The sequence below is a fragment of the Herpailurus yagouaroundi genome, unplaced genomic scaffold (assembly GCF_014898765.1).
Source record: "Herpailurus yagouaroundi ecotype Mexico unplaced genomic scaffold, PumYag 196, whole genome shotgun sequence".
NCBI lineage: Eukaryota > Metazoa > Chordata > Mammalia > Carnivora > Felidae > Herpailurus > Herpailurus yagouaroundi.
The window spans coordinates 14,254,903-14,272,705 of NW_024412427.1; the positions used below are offsets into that span (position 1 = coordinate 14,254,903).

The 17,803-nt window shown below is 51.2% G+C and overlaps 1 protein-coding gene across 3 annotated transcripts in view; it reads right to left on the minus strand.

The window, feature by feature from the left end:
- Positions 1-3,435: 3,435 nt before the first annotated feature.
- TBC1D20 (TBC1 domain family member 20) overlaps positions 3,436-17,803 on the minus strand; it is an 18,533-nt gene continuing 4,165 nt past the window's right edge. For all 3 annotated transcript variants that reach the window (XM_040447443.1, XM_040447444.1, XM_040447445.1), the window contains 7 exons: positions 13,845-14,030; positions 12,098-12,178; positions 8,406-8,592; positions 8,110-8,211; positions 7,049-7,190; positions 6,051-6,238; positions 3,436-5,779 (listed from right to left, as the gene is read on the minus strand). In XM_040447443.1, the coding sequence (XP_040303377.1) occupies positions 5,524-5,779; positions 6,051-6,238; positions 7,049-7,190; positions 8,110-8,211; positions 8,406-8,592; positions 12,098-12,178; positions 13,845-14,030 (1,142 nt within the window). In that variant the 3' untranslated portion in view covers positions 3,436-5,523. The remainder of the gene's footprint in view (positions 5,780-6,050; positions 6,239-7,048; positions 7,191-8,109; positions 8,212-8,405; positions 8,593-12,097; positions 12,179-13,844; positions 14,031-17,803) is intronic.

The window sequence follows — 17,803 nt, forward strand, 5'->3', positions numbered from 1 at the left end:
GTGCCTTTGCCCTCCCTCTGGGGCTTGCTGGCCAGACCTCTCAGCTCTTCTCTGTGGCTCTTCGGAACTCTGCCTGACCCAGACTTTAAACACGGCCCTGGCCAGAGGTCTTGCAGGATGGAATCTCTGAGAGCCTCGTGTGAGTCCACACTCGCTTCCACCACCCTCATCTGCTGAACACGTGTAGCCCACCGCCTTGCCAGCGGCGTTGTGGGGCCGGCTTTTCCCTGCCTTTGCGGTCAGAGGCCTGGGGCCTCTTATAGAACTGCTGCTAGTCCTGTTCAGAGCCCCGAGAGAGACCTGGCGGTTTCTAAAGCACAGCCCATCAGGTTCATCGTCCACGGCTCCCTCTTTGCTGCTGTGTAAGCTAATTAAAATGGCTTTTCAGGAAGGGATGAGTATGATGTCGTGAGAGGGAGTGAAAGGGCGGTGGGCTGGGACCCTACACGCAGGCGGGATCCCCAGCCATCTGGGAATTGCAGCGGGAAATTGATAGGTTGGCCTCTGTCAGTGGTGGAGCGAAGGCGTGACGGAGCATTGGGGTCCTCGCTCCGTCTAGGCGCCCCTGTGCCCACCTTGAGGGGCAGGATGCTCTTGGGCCAGTCGCAACTGGACAGGCAGTTTGCAGGGTGGCAAGGGTGCACAGAGCAGAGTCTGACTGCAGCCAAGCAGAGAGGGTCAGGAGTTCAAACGGAGGGGTGCGGGGCTGGCCCAGGTTCTGGCCTCCAGCACCTTCCGTGCCAGCGGGTGAAGGATCCTAGATGGGCAGGCTGCAGGTGCTCCCTACTGTGGGTCAAGTGCAGATGTCTCTACTCCCAAGGGGACAGCCCATTCCCGGGGGCCCTGACCACAGACAGCCCCGTGCCAGCTCGCCAGGGCGGACTTGCAACCAAACCCCATGGGCTTTGGACTCGAGCCACCTGTCCGAGGAAGCAGCAGGAGGCCCCGTGGACTTGTGGGACTTGCGGGACAGCCTGTCTCTCCCAGAGCAGGGGAAGACAAGAGGAAGCCCGCTGCTAAGAGCAGCTGCTGCTGGTATGGGCAGGAAGCGGAGGATGGGCTTCACAGCCCCTGCCAGAGGCGACCCATCTTCCTTGAGGGTCTGGGGCGGACATCAAAGCCACTCGCTTAAAAGGCAGGAAGCTGGAGGCAAGCCCACAGGCCTGCTGGCTCACAAAGGCTGCTGGGCAGATCCCAGCACATGGAAGTGTGGAGAAAAGACTCCGAGCAACTGGAGGGCCTTTGTAAGGACAGGAATGAAGGCTGCAGGAGAAGGCGGGGCAGGGAAAGAAGATAAAGCCAGGCTGAGCCTCAGGCCCCATGGTCTCGTGGTCGGATTTGGCAAAAGCCTCCGGCCTGTTCTTCCCTGCAGGCACCGCCCGCTCCCTGGGTGAACTTGGGGGTCCTAGCTCCGGGCTGGCTAAAGGCGTTTATGGATCAATAAACGTTCACCCCCACCGAATCAAAACACTCCCAGCGCCTCACAGTTTGTACATTTCCACAAAGCTCGTCTCATTAAACCGCCCATGTGGGATGGGACTATCCCTATTTTACTGTTCTTGACATTGAGTCTCAGGGACGGTGCAACTCAGAGCAGCTCACGCTGCCAGGAAGTGACACACCAGCCATCGTGCCACCATTAGCTCTCTCACACCCAGTCCCAGCTCCCTTCTCTGGGGCTCAGAGCTGCCCCTGGCCTGAACCCCAAGTCCCCTTCCACTGGCATGACCTACTTCATCTCTATCAAACCACCACACTTTTCCCCAGTAAGCTCTACACCCGATGTGGGGCTCCAACTCACGACCCGAGATCAAGAGACGCACGTCCTCCAGCGGAGTCAGCCAGGCACCCCCCACCCACACTTTAGTCGGCTGTTGTTTTTACACTATTTCCCCCTCTACTCGCCTATCACGTGGCATTTTCTGACACCGCTTCTCCAGTTCTCCAACACCAACTGGCCCAACAATACAACTCAATTCTGACACTACCTGGAGACCTCACAGGTTAACTCGGTCCCACTTCAGATGCAGCCGCAAATGGGGCGCCCAGGCTGCCCACACTTCTCTCCGGTCAACCACAAATTCAAGGGTTTCTACAACACCCCCTCGGGTTCAATACTTTGCTAGAAGGGCTCACAGAACACTTTACTTACATTTACCGACTTTACTTACATTTACATATACAACTCCCCAAACTAAAATGGAAGAGACGCAGGGGGCAAGGCTTAGGGGAGGGAGGTGCAGTGCCCCCAAACCCTCTGGGTGCATCGCCTCCTGGCACTGTGAGGTGTTCATCCAGAAGTTTTCCGAATCTCTGAATCTGGAGCTGGTATAGCCATGGCTCCCCAGCTACGGCCCCCCCCCCCCGCTGGCCCCCCCCCCCCCCCAGTCCCCTCACCTCCTTGGAAGTCAGTGGTAAGGGTAAAAGTCCCACCCTCCAAACCTGTCCATTCTGGAAACTCTAGTGATCCCACCTCGTCACCTCATTAGCAGAAACTCACAGGGAATCAAACGGAATCACTGTGAACAAAAGACGCTCCTATCGGGAAATTCCAAGGCTTTTAGGGGACAAAACGCAGTTATTTCTTCTTATGCCACACATACGCTTCCTTCAATGTTGGAAGGACCAAAATTCTCCTCTTTATATTTAACCATCAACTCTGATGAAACGGACACCAAATGTGCCTCTCAAAACAAGTTGCTTGTTCAATGTAGCGGTCTGGTGCCTGAGCTCCCACGGGCGGGGCGGTTCCCAGCCAGCCCGTGCTCCGCATCGCGTCGGGTCAAGGGGCAGCTGGCCCGCGGTGGTGGGGCAAGGTCCAAGAGCTGAGCGGTGCCTGCTCCGTCTCGGGTGCCCCTCCCCTCTGGGCCAGGGAAACGCTAACGAGCATCCCAGACAACTCAGATGCTTCCTCCAGGATGGCCCCATCCTCAAGGTGGAGGCCACAGGCACCTGGCACTGCCCTGGGCCCCCACTACCCAACGGCTGGGAGTGTTGAGGATGTTGGAGAGCTATTCTTGGCAAGAATAGCTCTCGATGGCTCCTCTGTGGCTGGAAATCACATGTGGAAATAAAGTTACATTCACATCACTCCGATGAAGGTCCCAAACCAAATGTCAGCCTTGCCTTTAGAGCCAAAGGCATCTCCAGAAATATGTGGAGAATAGGCAAGACGACCCCAGACTAATACCCCACGTGGCCTGCGCTGCTCAGCGGTGACCAGTACCCCCAGGCAGCACCTGGTGTGCGGCTGAAAGAGAAACGGCGGCAGGTAATCCCCAAGCTCCCCAGGCAAGTCAAGGCCAACCAAGAGTGTGCAGACTACAGCGCAGTCCCAGGCCCGAGGTGGAAGAGGGGGGCGCCCCAAGGCCAGGTGCGTAAGGCCAGAGTCTACTCCCCACAAGTGGTATGCAGGACACCATGTCAGGAGACTGATTAGTAACCACGTATGGCTATTTATTTTATACAGGGCTCTGTACAAAATATTTACATGTATTCTTTACAGAACAGTAAACCACCTGAAGGTAAAGGATAATGCTTTCCTCTCATTGGCAGGGGGAACCCTGATGTCAGCAAAGCCACAAAACAAACGAACCCCCTCCTTAGGCCACGGCGGGAGCATAGGACACTTGCTTCCTGGCATCTGAAGGCCGTGGCCCTGGGACCCTGATCACATGCCCTCCTTCCCTCTTCCCCATCAATTCCTTCCAGGCCCCAGTGCCGGGGCAGGAGGCGCCCGTGCTGCCATCTGTCCGTAAAGATGACAGGGGACAAACTTGCTGGGGGGAGAAGACTGGGACTATCTGTCACATCACCACCTCAGGGTCCTGGAAGAATTTCCTTGGTCTTCACGAATCCCCCGCTGTCTAGATTAACCCACCCACATTACACTCACCCCAAGTGGGGCTCCTGCCACAGAGAATGACCCATCACTTTGACCTTCTGTTTTAAAGTGCTTAGTGTCACTTCACGTGACTTGGCGTAGACACCACTCCCCACTGCTCTGGGCCCGCTGGCTGCCTGGCACACTGAATGCCCTCCACTCTGTGGTCTGGGTACGCCAAGGGAGAGGACTTCGGGCATGTTCACGTTAAGAAAACACCTGCCAAGAGAACAGTGCCCCAGAGACCAGGGAAATGAAAGGACATTGCTGCTTCATACCATACGCCTCAACCCCTCAGAGCAGCAGAAGGCACTTTGTTTTCAAGCCAGAGTTAATCTCAAAGAAACTTGGCTTCGCTTACGGGAAAAGCCGTCCAGGAAGGACCGAACGATCCATCTTGTCCCTTAAGTCCTGGAGGGTCCCCAAGAAGCTCAGGGCGGGAGCTGGCTGCTCTCGGTCTCCCCCAACCTCTGCAGGCTGCAGCGTGTCCCTTTCTGGTGGCTGACGAGTTTCCAGTGACATCTCCAACCAGGAAGGAGAGACCAGCAGTGGAGGGCATAAACTGAACCCCCCCAGATGAAGCCAGCGTGGCGAGCGGGTGCCTACACGGGAGCAGGAAAGTGGTCTGAGGGAAACAGGAAGGAAGGAAAGCTGGGCACGTGGGCACTCCGGAGGAGCGGGGCTGTTAGCACACAGCAACTCGAGCTCAAGTGAGGTGTCAAATAACTGGGGAGAAAGGAAGTTCAGGGTGTCAGAAGCTCATCCTTCTGATGAGAACTATTTTTCCCATGAAGGAACTATCATTTTTAAAGTGAGGGCACTTTACACGTTGGGTATGTGTAATTCTAAAAACAGTAATAAAAGTGTCCTTTAAAAGCAACATCATGTGGCGTGTGCAAGAGAACAGACAGGAAAAAAAGAAACAAGGCAGGCAAAACCAGTTTGTATCTGGGCCCTACAACTTGACGTCCCTTCCTGTTCGACTGGAGATGCCCAAGTGCCTTCTAGGTTGAAAACAGGCAGGATTTACCTAGGAACCTAGTTCACGCCTGTCTGATCTCTGACCAGCTCCGCCAGCTAGCAGAGCTGTTCTTGAGAGGGGCCGGTCTTGGTCCCGGCCGGCAGCCTCTGTCCTCGCCTCTGCTCCAAGGTCCGACTTCCTCAGCAGTGGCTCCCTCCGTGTCTGACCGGCCGCCGCAGACAGAACTGGAGGAGCCGCGAGGCGGGCGCTTGGTGGCCCAGCTTATTTACCACTGGGCAGCCGAGAGGGTCCCCAGGCACCAGGCCCAGCGGGTTCCCACAGCCGTGGGCAGCTCAAGAAACCCAGTTCCTCCAACACGAGAGGTGGCAGCGGGGGGGGGGGGGGGGCGGGGTTGGGGGGGCGGGGCCGGCCCCGGGTCCCCCCCCCCGGAAGGAGAGGAGTCCGCAGCCAGGCCTCCAAGTGCCGGCGCCAGATGCCAGGCGGGCTCCCCTCTCGGCCTCTGAAGCAAAGGCAAACCACAGGCAGGGAGGGAGGGCCGGCAGGAATAGAAAACCCTTGACAGAAACCCTTTTAATAAAGGAAATTCCACCCCCTCCCAATCCTTCCATGGAAGGGTGAGACCTTAATGTCACGGAAGAGGAAGCGTCCTCTCTGGCGTCTAGGGGAAGAGCTGCAGTTGAAACTTCGGGGCCCACTCCAGGGCGCTCTTCACTACGGCCAGGGCGGCCGCTCCGAGCGCCACCGTCAGCCCCATCACCGCCAGTTTCACAAAGTGGTTGGTCCTTGGTTTGGTCAGGACGTCTTTCGTTCGCTCCTCAGGCCGCAGAAGGCCCCGAAACCGCTGCCGCAGCACCGTGTCAGGCCTCTGCTGGGCCGACGCCAGCTCGAAGTCTTTGAAGGTAGAGGCTGCCGTCCTGCAGAGGGAAGGAGACGGAAAGAACGAGATGGCTCGAAAGAAGACAAGGAAAGAAAAACTGGATTATGAAAGAGGCTGAGGGCAGAGCCACCCACTGCTTCGAAGGCTCTTCTTGATAAAGACTCACGAAGACCAAAGTGGGGTTCCTGCTGGCGTAAGCTTAGATCTCTAGAAACGTGGCCCAGCCCTGTCCCCAGCAGACACGGTCTTCACCGCTCCTGCTCATGTACGAACACCCCCGGTTCAACCGGAGCCTTGGCCTCACTCACTTCTCGGCCTGCTGCTGGGCAGCTGCATCCAGAGCCAGCTTGGACGGGGGAAACTGAACGAACAGGTCTCCGGCTCTACTGATCAGTGTCTCGTAGGGCAGGTCCTGAGGGATCTGGGACAATAGGTGGTGGACCGAGGCCATGTCGCAGTCGCAATCCAGGACCTCCTGCTCTCGATGCAACACGATCTGTGGGGAGCAAGGCCTTGCGTCAGAGACCAGAACATACGGGGCCTTCGCCACTGGCACATCATTCTCCTTAGCGATGAATTTAAATTGGTGACAGACTGGGCTGGCCCTGCACCTTCAACAAAGTCTCGTGTCCACCTAGGAAGCAATAACGACCGTATCTGAGTGCTTTTCCCGGTGAGCTCATCTTTCCTACAACCGGCAAACTCCCACCCCAGGATGTGGAAGGCTGACCAATAAAATGAGCGAGGTTCTTTCAGGGGGAAGAAGAGGAAAGGGGTATCGGGGAGATCCCTGGAGCTCTAACACGGAAGAAATGGATCAAAGCAGTAGAAAGAACAGGCTTGCTCCCCTCCCCAAAACAGCGAGGGGTTCCCGTGTGCTCCCACTTCCACTCCGACCTCCACGATCCAGGCCCTCCTAACTGGAGCCCCCACCAAGCCACGTCAGTGTCCTCTCGTCATACTGCACCTCGCCTCTTCCCGAGTCTGGAGCTGCGGTCTATACCACTTCTGGAAGACGTCAACAGGAACAGTGACCATCCCTAACGCACGCGAGCGTTTTAAAGGTTCAGAGGAGACGTGCGGTCAACAGACTGGTTTCACTTGGTCCAACCAAGCATTGATCAGCCTATCTTACACAGAACCCTCGTTTCCCATGACAGTCCCATTAACAATGCACGGAACGGTGTCCAGGGACGTCAGTCTGGGAAATGCTATTTTTCCCATCTTTCCCTCGTCACCAGGTCTCCCTTGAGGGAAGATGATCATGGATGGTGAACCTAGTTGCCGGCTCACGGCCTGTACTTACCACGGCTGCAAAGTAAATGGGCATCAGCGGGTGGCAGGCGAGGAAGAAGTCGTATAACCGCACAACGTGCCTGAAGTCAGACAGGACGTGCCCAAACCAGGTGATGAGCCAGCTGAGGGCAAAGATGGTTCCCACCTCGGCACTAGGGGCAAGGAAATCCAGATGTTAGGTTCCCTGCTGGGCTGTCCCTTCCCACTGTCGGGGGTGTCTTTGTCCTCCGCGCTTATGAGAAGAATGTGAGAAAGACACGCTCTGGAAAATTCAGCCACCGAGGAATTCAGCGTCTTCTCACAAAATACAAAGTCCTTAAAACATACCCACCCTCATGACACTAATACTATGATAGGGTCCTGGTTGCCTTATCTCACTGGCTGTTTTCTTAATGGCCAAAAAATGTCATATACAGGAAGAAGTAGCTGTTTTCACAATGTACCATCATTTCCTTCTGAGAAAGTCATATATCCGTCTGGGGGCACAGGCAACATACATATTCTCAGGCTTAAAGACATAATTGTATTAACTGTTCAGTTAAGAGATCACTGAAACACCTTAAGACACAGATACTATTTAAAAAAAAAAAAGGGTGAGGTGCCGGTCAAAGACACATTGCCAATTACACAGAAGAGAAAAAAGTCCCGTGAGATTTGCAAAGAAATGTTTCTTCTCCTTGGTATCTGGTGAGTAAAACAACCCACAGCTGACTTTGTCTTTCATGCCTGGGCATCCCACAGTAGTTATGTACTTCTCTGGTGGCAGTAACCTCAGAGTCTACCTCGGCACGCGGACCTCACCGACCTCTCCTCACCAGATGTAAAGTCCTCAAGGGCCTGTGCTGTGACATCTCTTGTATCCCCACAGGAGCATGGTACCCCCCAAATGCTCCCAGATTGTACAGAACTGGATTATCCAGGTCGCTGGCAGACAGAAAGGACGACCTGGAAGAACTTAACGCTCATCAACATACGATGATGGGGACACCGAGCCAGACTCACGGGGGAGACACACAGGCCAGGAGAAAGCCCAAGGGGTGTGTCTGTGCATGCACGGAGGGGCGTATATACCTCTGCATGAAGTCGTGAAGCTCTGGATTCACCTGGTCAATGATGGGCATCAGACAGTTTAATATGTGCTTGGTGTTGTCCATTGTGGGGTCCATGAAATCCCTAGAGGGAGACAATGCACTGAGTTCGGTCCGACCGGACACCCGGATCCAGGCTGAGGGGGCAGAACGGGGCTCCCACGCTGAAAACAATGAGCGGACACTGGGCCGAGGAGTTCTCCCCGGGGGCGGGGCGGGAGGGGGGGCGGGTGGCTCGAGCAACGATCGCCTTCCTCCTCTGTTCCTCTGCACCAGTACCTGAGGTGGTGGGTGGACAATTTTTCTACCAGAGATGTCGCCAGCCCCTCGCCGACCACCAGCAGAAACGTGACCACGATGTCATGGTAGCCCTGATAGTAGTGCAGCTGGGGGTTGCGCTCCAAGATGAGCAGGATGATGTCGATCAGCTCCTCCTGCAGCCCCTCCCTCTGTTCCTCTGGCATGCCTGCGGAGGGGGGAGGGGAGATGCACTTGAACACAGCAAGCAGCCTGGTAACCAGGAGGTTAGGACGGGCAGCAAAGGAGTTCCAAAGCGTTTAATTAAAAACAAAAACAAAAACAAAAACAAAAAACCGAATTAGGAACAATTGGGCAACACGCTGGAATCCACACACCATCGATACCACCTGGCACACGGGAAAGAGCCAGAGAGCAGCCACCTCACGGCGGGCGAGCCCGCAGACACCTTCCTAACCAGGTCCCCGCAGTGGACACTGCCAGGGGTGTGGCTATGTGACGGCACGAGCCTCCTGATGTGCGCGCCGAGAACACAGGATCGCTTCCGTGGAATTCCCATCGAGAGCGCATAAACCTGGGGTGCCCGGGGGCTCAGTCGACTGAGCGTCCGACCGGCTCGGGCCAGGATCTCAGGGCACGGGAGTTGGAGCCCCGCGTCGGGCTCTGCGCCGACAGCTCGGAGCCTGGAGCCGCCTTCGGATTCTGTGTCTCCCTCTCTGTCCACCCCTCCCTCACTTGTGCTCTCTCTCAAAAATAAACAACAACAAAAAAAGCACATAAACCTGAATCTAATCATAAGGAAATACTAGACAAGCCCAAACCAAGGGAAATTTTACAAAAATAACTGAGTCATAAAACACAAAGGAACTATTCCAGGTTAAAGAAGGCTAAAGAGAAACAATGACTAAATGGGAAATGAATGCATCTGTATCTCCTTTTCCTGTAAAGGACATTATTGCAGTAAACGGTGAGACCTGAATAAAATATACACGAGAAGCAGTATTTTTCAGTGTGTTACTGATTTTAATAAGTGCACTGTGATTATGTAAGGGCCTTGTTTTAGGAACCACACCTTGAAATATTTAGGGGTAAAGGGGCAGCAGGTCTGTAATTTATTCCTAAATAGTTCAGAAAAAAAAAGTGTGTGTGTGTGTGTGTGTGTGTGTGTGTGTGTGTGTAAGAAAGACACAAAGCCATATGAAAACGGATATAGTAAAATGCTAACATATAAGGAAATCTGGGTAAAAGTTATCTGAGGAATCATTTGTCTTATTTTTGCAACTTTTCTATAGATATGAAACTACATACAAATAAAAAATTTAAGAATTGTGTGTTCCCCTTTAAGCCAACCTAAGCATCACAGGAATCTAACCTTTTTTCTTTTTTAAATTTTTTTTAATGTGTATTTATTTTTGAGACAGAGAGAGACAGAGCATGAATGGGGGAGGGGCAGAGAGAGAGGGAGACACAGAATCCGAAGCAGGCTCCAGGCTCCCAGCTGTCAGCACAGAGCCTGACACGGGGCTTGAACTCACAGACCATGAAATCATGACCTGAGCTGAAGTCAGACGCTCAACCGACTGAACCACCCAGGCGCCCTCACCCCCCTTTTTTTTAAGTTTATTTTTGAGAGAGAGAGAGAGAGAGAGAGAGAGAGAGAGCGCGAACGCATGCATGTGAGGCAGGGAGAGTTAGAGAGAGAGGGAGAAAATCCCAAGCAGGCTCTGCACTGTCGGCACAGAGCCCGACACAGGGCTGGAACTCCTGAACCGTGAGATCATGACCTGAGCTGAAATCAAGAGTCACGACACCTGACCAACTTAGCCACCCAGGCACGCCCCCAGGACTGTATCTTGATCTAAGAGATTCCAGAAACGGGGCGCCTGCCTCAGGAGATAGCGCAGATAACGCAGCTGGTTCTCGCAGTGGTCAGTATGGCTCCTCTGCTCATGTGACTTTTATTTTTTTATTTTTCGGAAGTTTGTTTATTTATTTTGAGAGAGAGAGACAGAGCTTGCATGAGTTGGGGAGGGGCAGAGAAGGAGGGGGGAGGAGAGAGAATCCCCAAGCAGGCTCCCTGCTGTTAGCTCAGAGTCTGAGTCGGGGCTCAAGAACCATGAGATTGTGACCACAGCCGAAACCAAGAGTCAGACCTTTAACCAACTGAGCCACCCAGGCGCCTCTCATGTGGCTTTTAGTATGAAAATGCCAAAAAAAAGCGTCTGGGTAGCAGGGTCGGTTAAGCCTCCAATTTCAGCTCAGGTCATGATCTTGCGGTTCGTGATTTCGAGCCTTGCGTGGGGCTCTGTGCTAACAGCTCAGAGCCTGGAGCCTGCTTCTGGGTCTCCCTCTCTCTCTGCCCCTCCCCTGCTTGCTCTCTCTCTCTTGCTCTCTCTCTCAAAAATAAACATTAAAAAAAATAAGAAAAAGGAAAGAAAGAAAGAGAGAGAGAGAAAGGAAGAAAGAAGGAAACTGCCAAAACGTGGCCTTGTGAGCTGCTTTGGAGGAGTGGCCCCAGCACTGCTCTCCCACACCATTAGCCCTTCCAGTTATGACAGACATTGAGAGAAAACAGTTCATGGAAGCGCCCAAACGACCCTGAACAAAGGGTTTAAGGTAAAAGCAAATTCATCTGTTGCTCGTGTTTACACCACCTCTTCTCAAAGAGGCATACTGTAAAAGATAAGCCAAAAAGAAAATGGAGCAGACCAGCTACAATGGTTAGGGAAAGTAAACAAGGCGGAGAGACTAACCTAAACTCTGAAGTTTCAGAGTAAGAGAGGTCGGCTAAGCTCAGAACAACACGGACGCGAGAAGAATATGAAAGCACGTGGAAAGGTCAGCCCATACAAAGAGCCTCACGCACCATCGGTCCACAAACGGAAGAAGCAGAAAGGGTTCCAAGGAAAAGATTAGCTGGGGGGAAATGGGGCCTTGGCCCGTGCGGTCTGATGTGGACTTGTAGCCCAGGGAAAGGGGACTGGGCCACGGGCACACGTTCTTAAAAGCTACCGGCCACACAGGGATGGCGAGTGTCACTGTCTTGGAGCAAGGCTGCAAGCGGCGAAGAAGGCGCTTTAATGGGCAAATCTGAGCCAGAGCACGGTTTTGGAAGAGGGAGGCAATGGGTTTAGAGGCTCTCGTCCCCTGCGGCAATTCTCCTTCCTCCCCGGACCTACGCAAAGGCGAGGCTGCCAGAGGGAGAGGACGGGATCAGAAGCACGAGGTCTGTCGCCCAGCTTCCTCTGTTGCGAAGACAGAGACCAGAGCCGGCCACCGTTCTCCTTCTCCCCAGCGTGGGAAGCAGTTTCTCAAACAGCCCCTTTAACCACGCAGGGAAGGGCCTCCCTTCCAGTCCAGGGACCCAAGAGAGGCATGTGGGAGAAATCCCTACTTAGAAATCCAATCGGATGAAGGTATGCCTGGCTCTTGTTAGCGCCCACTGGTCAGCCAAGCTGCTCTTTAAAGCCAGACAATGGCTACAGCGGTCCCTACGGAGTCTCTCCCGTGGCTCTGAAGGGGGAAAAACCCCTAGGGTTTTCATCCACCACGTCTAGGCCAAGAGAAAGGACTTCTGGCTCAGACTTTGGCAGTGCGGGGTCTGAAGGTGACCCAGTCGTGAGTACAAGGTCCCCGACCGACCGGGTCCCGCTGGGTGCAGTTGGGGCGGGAGCTCCTGGGGCGGCAAGACCGAGGGAGCACTTGCTTCTCACCGGGCGGGAAGCGCCGTAAGGACCGGCGGACGTCCAGCAGCACTTGCTGGTAGTCCTTGCTCACCTGCCGCAGGTCCTTCCCTGTGGGAGGAAAAGGAACGCGTTACCGCAGCAAAGTCTGAGAAGCCGGAGCAGGGACAAGAACATTCTGCTATGGCACCAAAGGCCGGGAGGGCACACTTAAGCTTCTTCCTCAAGAGGACATATGACACAAGAGACAACAAGGGGAGAGGAACCCCCAGGTTAGCTCCAAACCCGCCGTTTCATTCAAGCTAAAGTGACTGTAAGCGGAGGGACACGGACTGCCCAGGAGGCAATCCTGAGATAGAAGGAGCAGTGCACAAGGAGTCAGGAGGCCAGGGGCCTATTGGAGGCTGCTACCGTGTGTCACCAGGGGACGGCCCTGAACTTCAAGGTCCACGTCTGTAAAATGGGGATATTTCCTTCCATATGCACCTCTCAGGTCACTGCAAGGATCAGTTGAGATCGTGGATGGGGAAACCACAGACTGCTGGAGAAACTCAAACATCTGTACAGCCTAGGGAGCACTGAGCTGCTCAGAAAGGAGTATTAAGATAAACGCACACAAAGAAGTACCTCACCTCTCTTGACCCTGAAGTTCTAGGACTGGGTGCAAACAGGAGCGGGTACTTGTGTTCAGCTGCCAATCTAACACTGAAAATACTGCGGCAGCCTCTAGCTGCTGTATATACGCAGCAAGCACACACTTTCCTCAACCGAACCGAGTGTTCTGTAACAAGTGCGCATTTCCATCACAACTACAACCGAAAGCTACCGAGGAGCAGGTGTAACACATCCCCACATACAGACTTCATCTTATAAAGCTCTGGGAAGTTTGCGATCTGAGAGAAGGACTTCATCTCAGGAGTTAAGAGTGTGAATACGGTGATGTCTCTTCCTTCCAACCCACAGCTGACTGCTCCGAGGCAGCCGGTTTCAAAGAGACTAACAAGAGGCGACTTAACACCCACTCGGCTGCAGTGTGCACCGTGACACTGTGAGCTTTTGATCAGCAGAGGCTGTTTTAATCATCTCTAGTACCTGGCGCACAACAGGAGCACAAGGACCACCTGCCAAATGAGTGGAAGAATCTCCAGCACCTGGACTTCTGCTATACACGGCAGGAAAGCCACCAGTGTTGAATGAATGAATGACAAAGGGGATTCTTTCTTTCACAGTACTTTCTTCGTATGTTGTGCTATATTCCAAGAAACTCCTTCGACTGCATGGGCCTTGCAAACTAGTTAAGGAACAGCTTTTCATACAGTTACAGAATTTGAGCTTTCAAAAGAATCTTAGTATTTCCCAACAAAAAAGTTTCGTTTGGCCTTGTTTTTCTTAAGGACCGGAGAAATATTCTCTCTCCCCATGGCCTAAAGTTTCTCAAAATGGAGTTCATTTGCACCAGAACCAGCTGGGGTGCTTGTTAAAATACAGATTCCTACAACCCACCTCTAAGTGAACACAGACCAGAATATAAACTCCCCCACTTAGCCGATAAACGCTACCTATCAACCTCGTAAAAGCTCACTCCATTTTTGAAGAAAAGTCTTATCAGTTTGGCCTTATTTTCAGAGTGGGCCCAATTTTTAGAGTGGGCCCTAAAATGGTTCAGATTTACTCATCTACAACTGGTTTAAAATGAGCATTAAGAATGAAAGATCCTGAAATTCTTTTGTCCTCACATCTTAGACAAGTTCCCCTCACAAACATTCCCCACCATTACCTGATATAGGAGGTGGGTCATTGGTATTGACATTGAGGAGCTTGGGCCACACTTTCTGCCTGATCTCATCAGTCAGGAGCCCTCCTTCACTGATAGCCATGCGTCTAAGGGCAGCCACATCAGTGGGATCACTGTTCAGAGCCTGGTAAATCTCTGCCACTTTCTTTTTCCTTTTGGCGGTGAAGTCTGCAAAACAAAGGGGAAAAAGGCATTAGGCACGTATTCAGCATGTGTACATTTTCTGCGCAGGGCTCAATCTCCTTATTTGATTTGGGGTACAGGTAGATATTCTTAAAGTCCACCTACAAACATGTAATTAGCACATAATGTGCAAAACACTAAGGAGATATACCATGTAAGTAACAAGCAAGGAATTACAATTACAGTAAGTGCTCATTAAACTCAGGCACATCTAACATTTACTGTTAATGTTTTAGAATAAGATAGAATAGGATAGTGTAGTATAAGATAGGATAGGATAGGACAGAATAGAATACAATGCTTCTTCTTTCTTAATCCCAAACTTCACAGAACATATATATCTCTTTATACAATAATCTTTCCTGTTTATATGCATATCGCCAAAATTCAATACTGCATTTTAAAATAAAACCACGAGACAAAAATTTTCCAGTTACATGCTAATACAACTGGTAACATTTCAGAATTACACAGAGACATTTTCTTTCTTTCTTTTTTTTCCCTAAGTTTATTTAAGAGACAGAGAGAGCGAGTAGGGAATGGGCAGAGACAGGGGAAAGAGAGTGCCCCCAAGCACGTTCCACACTGTCAGCGCAGAGCCCGATGTAGGGCTCGAGCTCACGAACCATGAGATCATGACCTGAGCTGAAACCAAGAGTCCAATGCTCAACCAATGGAGCCATGCAGGCGCCCCTTTCTTTTTTTTTTAAGCTCCACACTCAATATGGGGCTTGAACTCATGACCCCGAGATCAAGAGTTGCACAGTTTATTAACTGAGCCAGACAGGAGACCCTACATATTTTCAAAAACAGATCAAAGGGTATACTTGGGTCTCCAGCGTGGCTGGTGATAAGACAGGCATGATAGTTGCACGCAAAGCAACTGTTTCCTGATGACCATATTAAGTAAGGGTGATGTTCTAAGCATCTTACATCCCTATGTAATAGTTTATTTATACACTGGCATTTTACTGTGTTTCAATTCCTTTTTAGGAAATTGGCTGAGATTTGTGGTTGATGTGTATCATATTATAATTTTTCTATTGAAAATTATGTGGAGGGACACCTGGGTGGCTTAGTGGAAGCATCCGACTTGGGCTCAGGTCATGATCTCACGGTTCATGAGTTCAAGCCCCATGCTGGGCTCTCTGCTGTCAGCACAGAACCCACTTCATATCCTCTGTCTTTCTCTGCTCCTCCCCTGCTGGTGTGTTCTATCTCAAAAATAAATACATCAACTTAAAAATAAATAAATAAATAAATAAATAAATAAGCCATCTCTTTAAAAGAAAAAAAAAAAGGAAAAGAAAATAACGCAGAAAACATGCTTTCACAATTTAATGTGGAATGCCTAACTTTCGGAACTGCGAACTGCAAACGCAAGTTAAACAAGTCAATACCAAAGAGATGTTACAAAGCAGTGTACCATAATTGCCCCAAAAAAGGGATGTGCGGACACCAAGAGCTCAAAGAGACTGTTGTAGGTCAGGCTAACTTGAGAAGGCATTACCGGAGAGTGCAATTTCAAAAGGAAGGGGAGGATTTCAAGAGGCAGGGGGCAGGGTAGAGAGAAGAAAGGCCGAGAGATAAGAAACACAAGTCCCTTCCATCTAACGTAAATCGACTCCTTAAAAAATGTCTACGTAGCAAATACGAGGTGCAAGACACTACACTTAATGTAAGTGGAAGGTAACACTGGAAGGAAGTTTGGGCTTTAGAGAAGATGAACGCTGGAAGTCGGTTAGGCTTTAGAAGGGCCACAAAGCCGCTCTCTCTCAACTATAAACATTAAAAAAAAAAAAAGGGGGGGGATGCCTGGGTGGCTTAGTCGGTTAGGCATCCAACTTCGGCTCAGGTCATGATCTCACAGCTCATGAGTTCGAGCCCTGTGTTAGGCTCTGTGCTGACTGCAGGAGCCTGGAGTCTGCTTTGGATTCTGTCTCCCTCTCTCTCTAGCCCTCCTGGCTTGCGGCTTGCGTGCTCTAATATAAACATTTAAATAAAATAAAAATTAAAAAAAGAAGAGCCACAAAGCAACTTTCCTGAGTAGTAGTTTATTCTGAGACAACAGTCCACAAACTGTTTCCAGGACAAAGACGCACATTATTAACACCAATGAAAGGTGGTCCTGGTTACCTACCTACCACAGTTGTGACACACTAACCACATAAATAGGTATCACTGTACTGCGGTCACATGCAACCGGAGGTGCAGCTACAAATGCAAGAGAGGTGACTCTTCACCCGGGGGAACCTGTCCTCCTGGCTAGACTGTTATTTTCACCTAGTAGGATGACCGTCTGCTCCTGTTTGTCTGAGACGTTCTTGGTTTGCGCCTAGAGTCCCAGTATAATCATCCACGTAAATTCCTCCTGCCAGCTGCACTCTCAGAAACGTCCCAGTTTGGATGCTCAGTTAAATGGTTACTCTACCTAGAAATCATGAAAAAACAAGTCCCAATGCCCTCTGTTAGCAGAGCACCTAGCTAGTCAGATGTTTGTTTATAAGGTGCTTCAAGTTCTTGGCTTGAGTGTGTGTCCGTCCGTCCGTCCTTCCCTCCTTCCTTCCTCCCTTCCGTCTCCCCAGCCACTCATTAGTCTATCCATCCATGTATCAGTCCATCACCTAATGAGCATCTACTGGTAGTTAAGCACCACACTGGGATAAAAAGATGAATATGACCCCTCAGCCTTTGAGAGGCTCACGTTGGGGAGGAACACAATTATGATAGAACAGAATCATGACGAATTATGAAAATCCAGAGGAAAGAATGCCTACTCCTGGGGCAATCAGGAAAGGCTTCAATGAAAATATATTCTGCCACCTTCTTAAAGCAAATTTTGCACATGGAAGACTGTGCTGGAGAGCATTCCAGGCAGAGGAAAGAGTACGTGCAAAGACCTTATCACATGAAAGAAACACCATGTCCAGAAAACACAGAGAGAGTCTGTGAGGCTCAAGTGTTAGGTAAAGAGAGAAAACAGAACCTGGGAGGACTGCAGGAAATGTGGGTCATAAATGAGTCTGGGTTTTATCCTGCACTCAAGGGGAAGACAAGGAAGGAATTTTAAACTATGGGTCAAAGGGCCATCCTTTGGAGGAGAAGACATGTAGACATGTGGAAGAAAAGAAGACTTTTTTTTTTTTTTTTAAGTTTATGTATTTATTTTGAGAGAGAGAGAGAGAGGCTGAACACACAAGCAGGGGAGGGGCAGAGAGAGGGGGAAGAGAGAATCCCAACCAGGCTCTGCACCACCAGCACAGTGTCCAATTGGGGCTCAGACCCATGAACTGTGAGACCATGACCTGAGCCGAAGTCAAGAGCCAGACGCTTGACTGACTGAGCCACCCAGGAGCCCCAAGACTTTTTTTTTTAATGTTTATTTATTAAAAATTTTTTTAAAATATTTATTTATTTATTATTATTTTTTAATTTTTTTTAACATTTATTTATTTTTGAGACAGAGAGAGAGCATGAACAGGGGAGGGTCAGAGAAAGAGGGAGACACAGAATCTGAAACAGGCTCCAGACTCCCAGCTGCCAGCACAGAGCCCGATGCGGGGCTCGAACCCACGGACTGTGAGATCATGACCTGAGCTGAAGTCTGCACTTAACCGACTGAGCCACCCAGACGCCCCTAAATATTTATTTTTGAGAGAGAGACAGAGACAGAATGTGAGCAGGGGAGGGGCAGAGGGAGAGAGAGAGACACACACACAGAAATCTGAAGCAGGCTTCAGGTTCCCAGATGTCAGCAC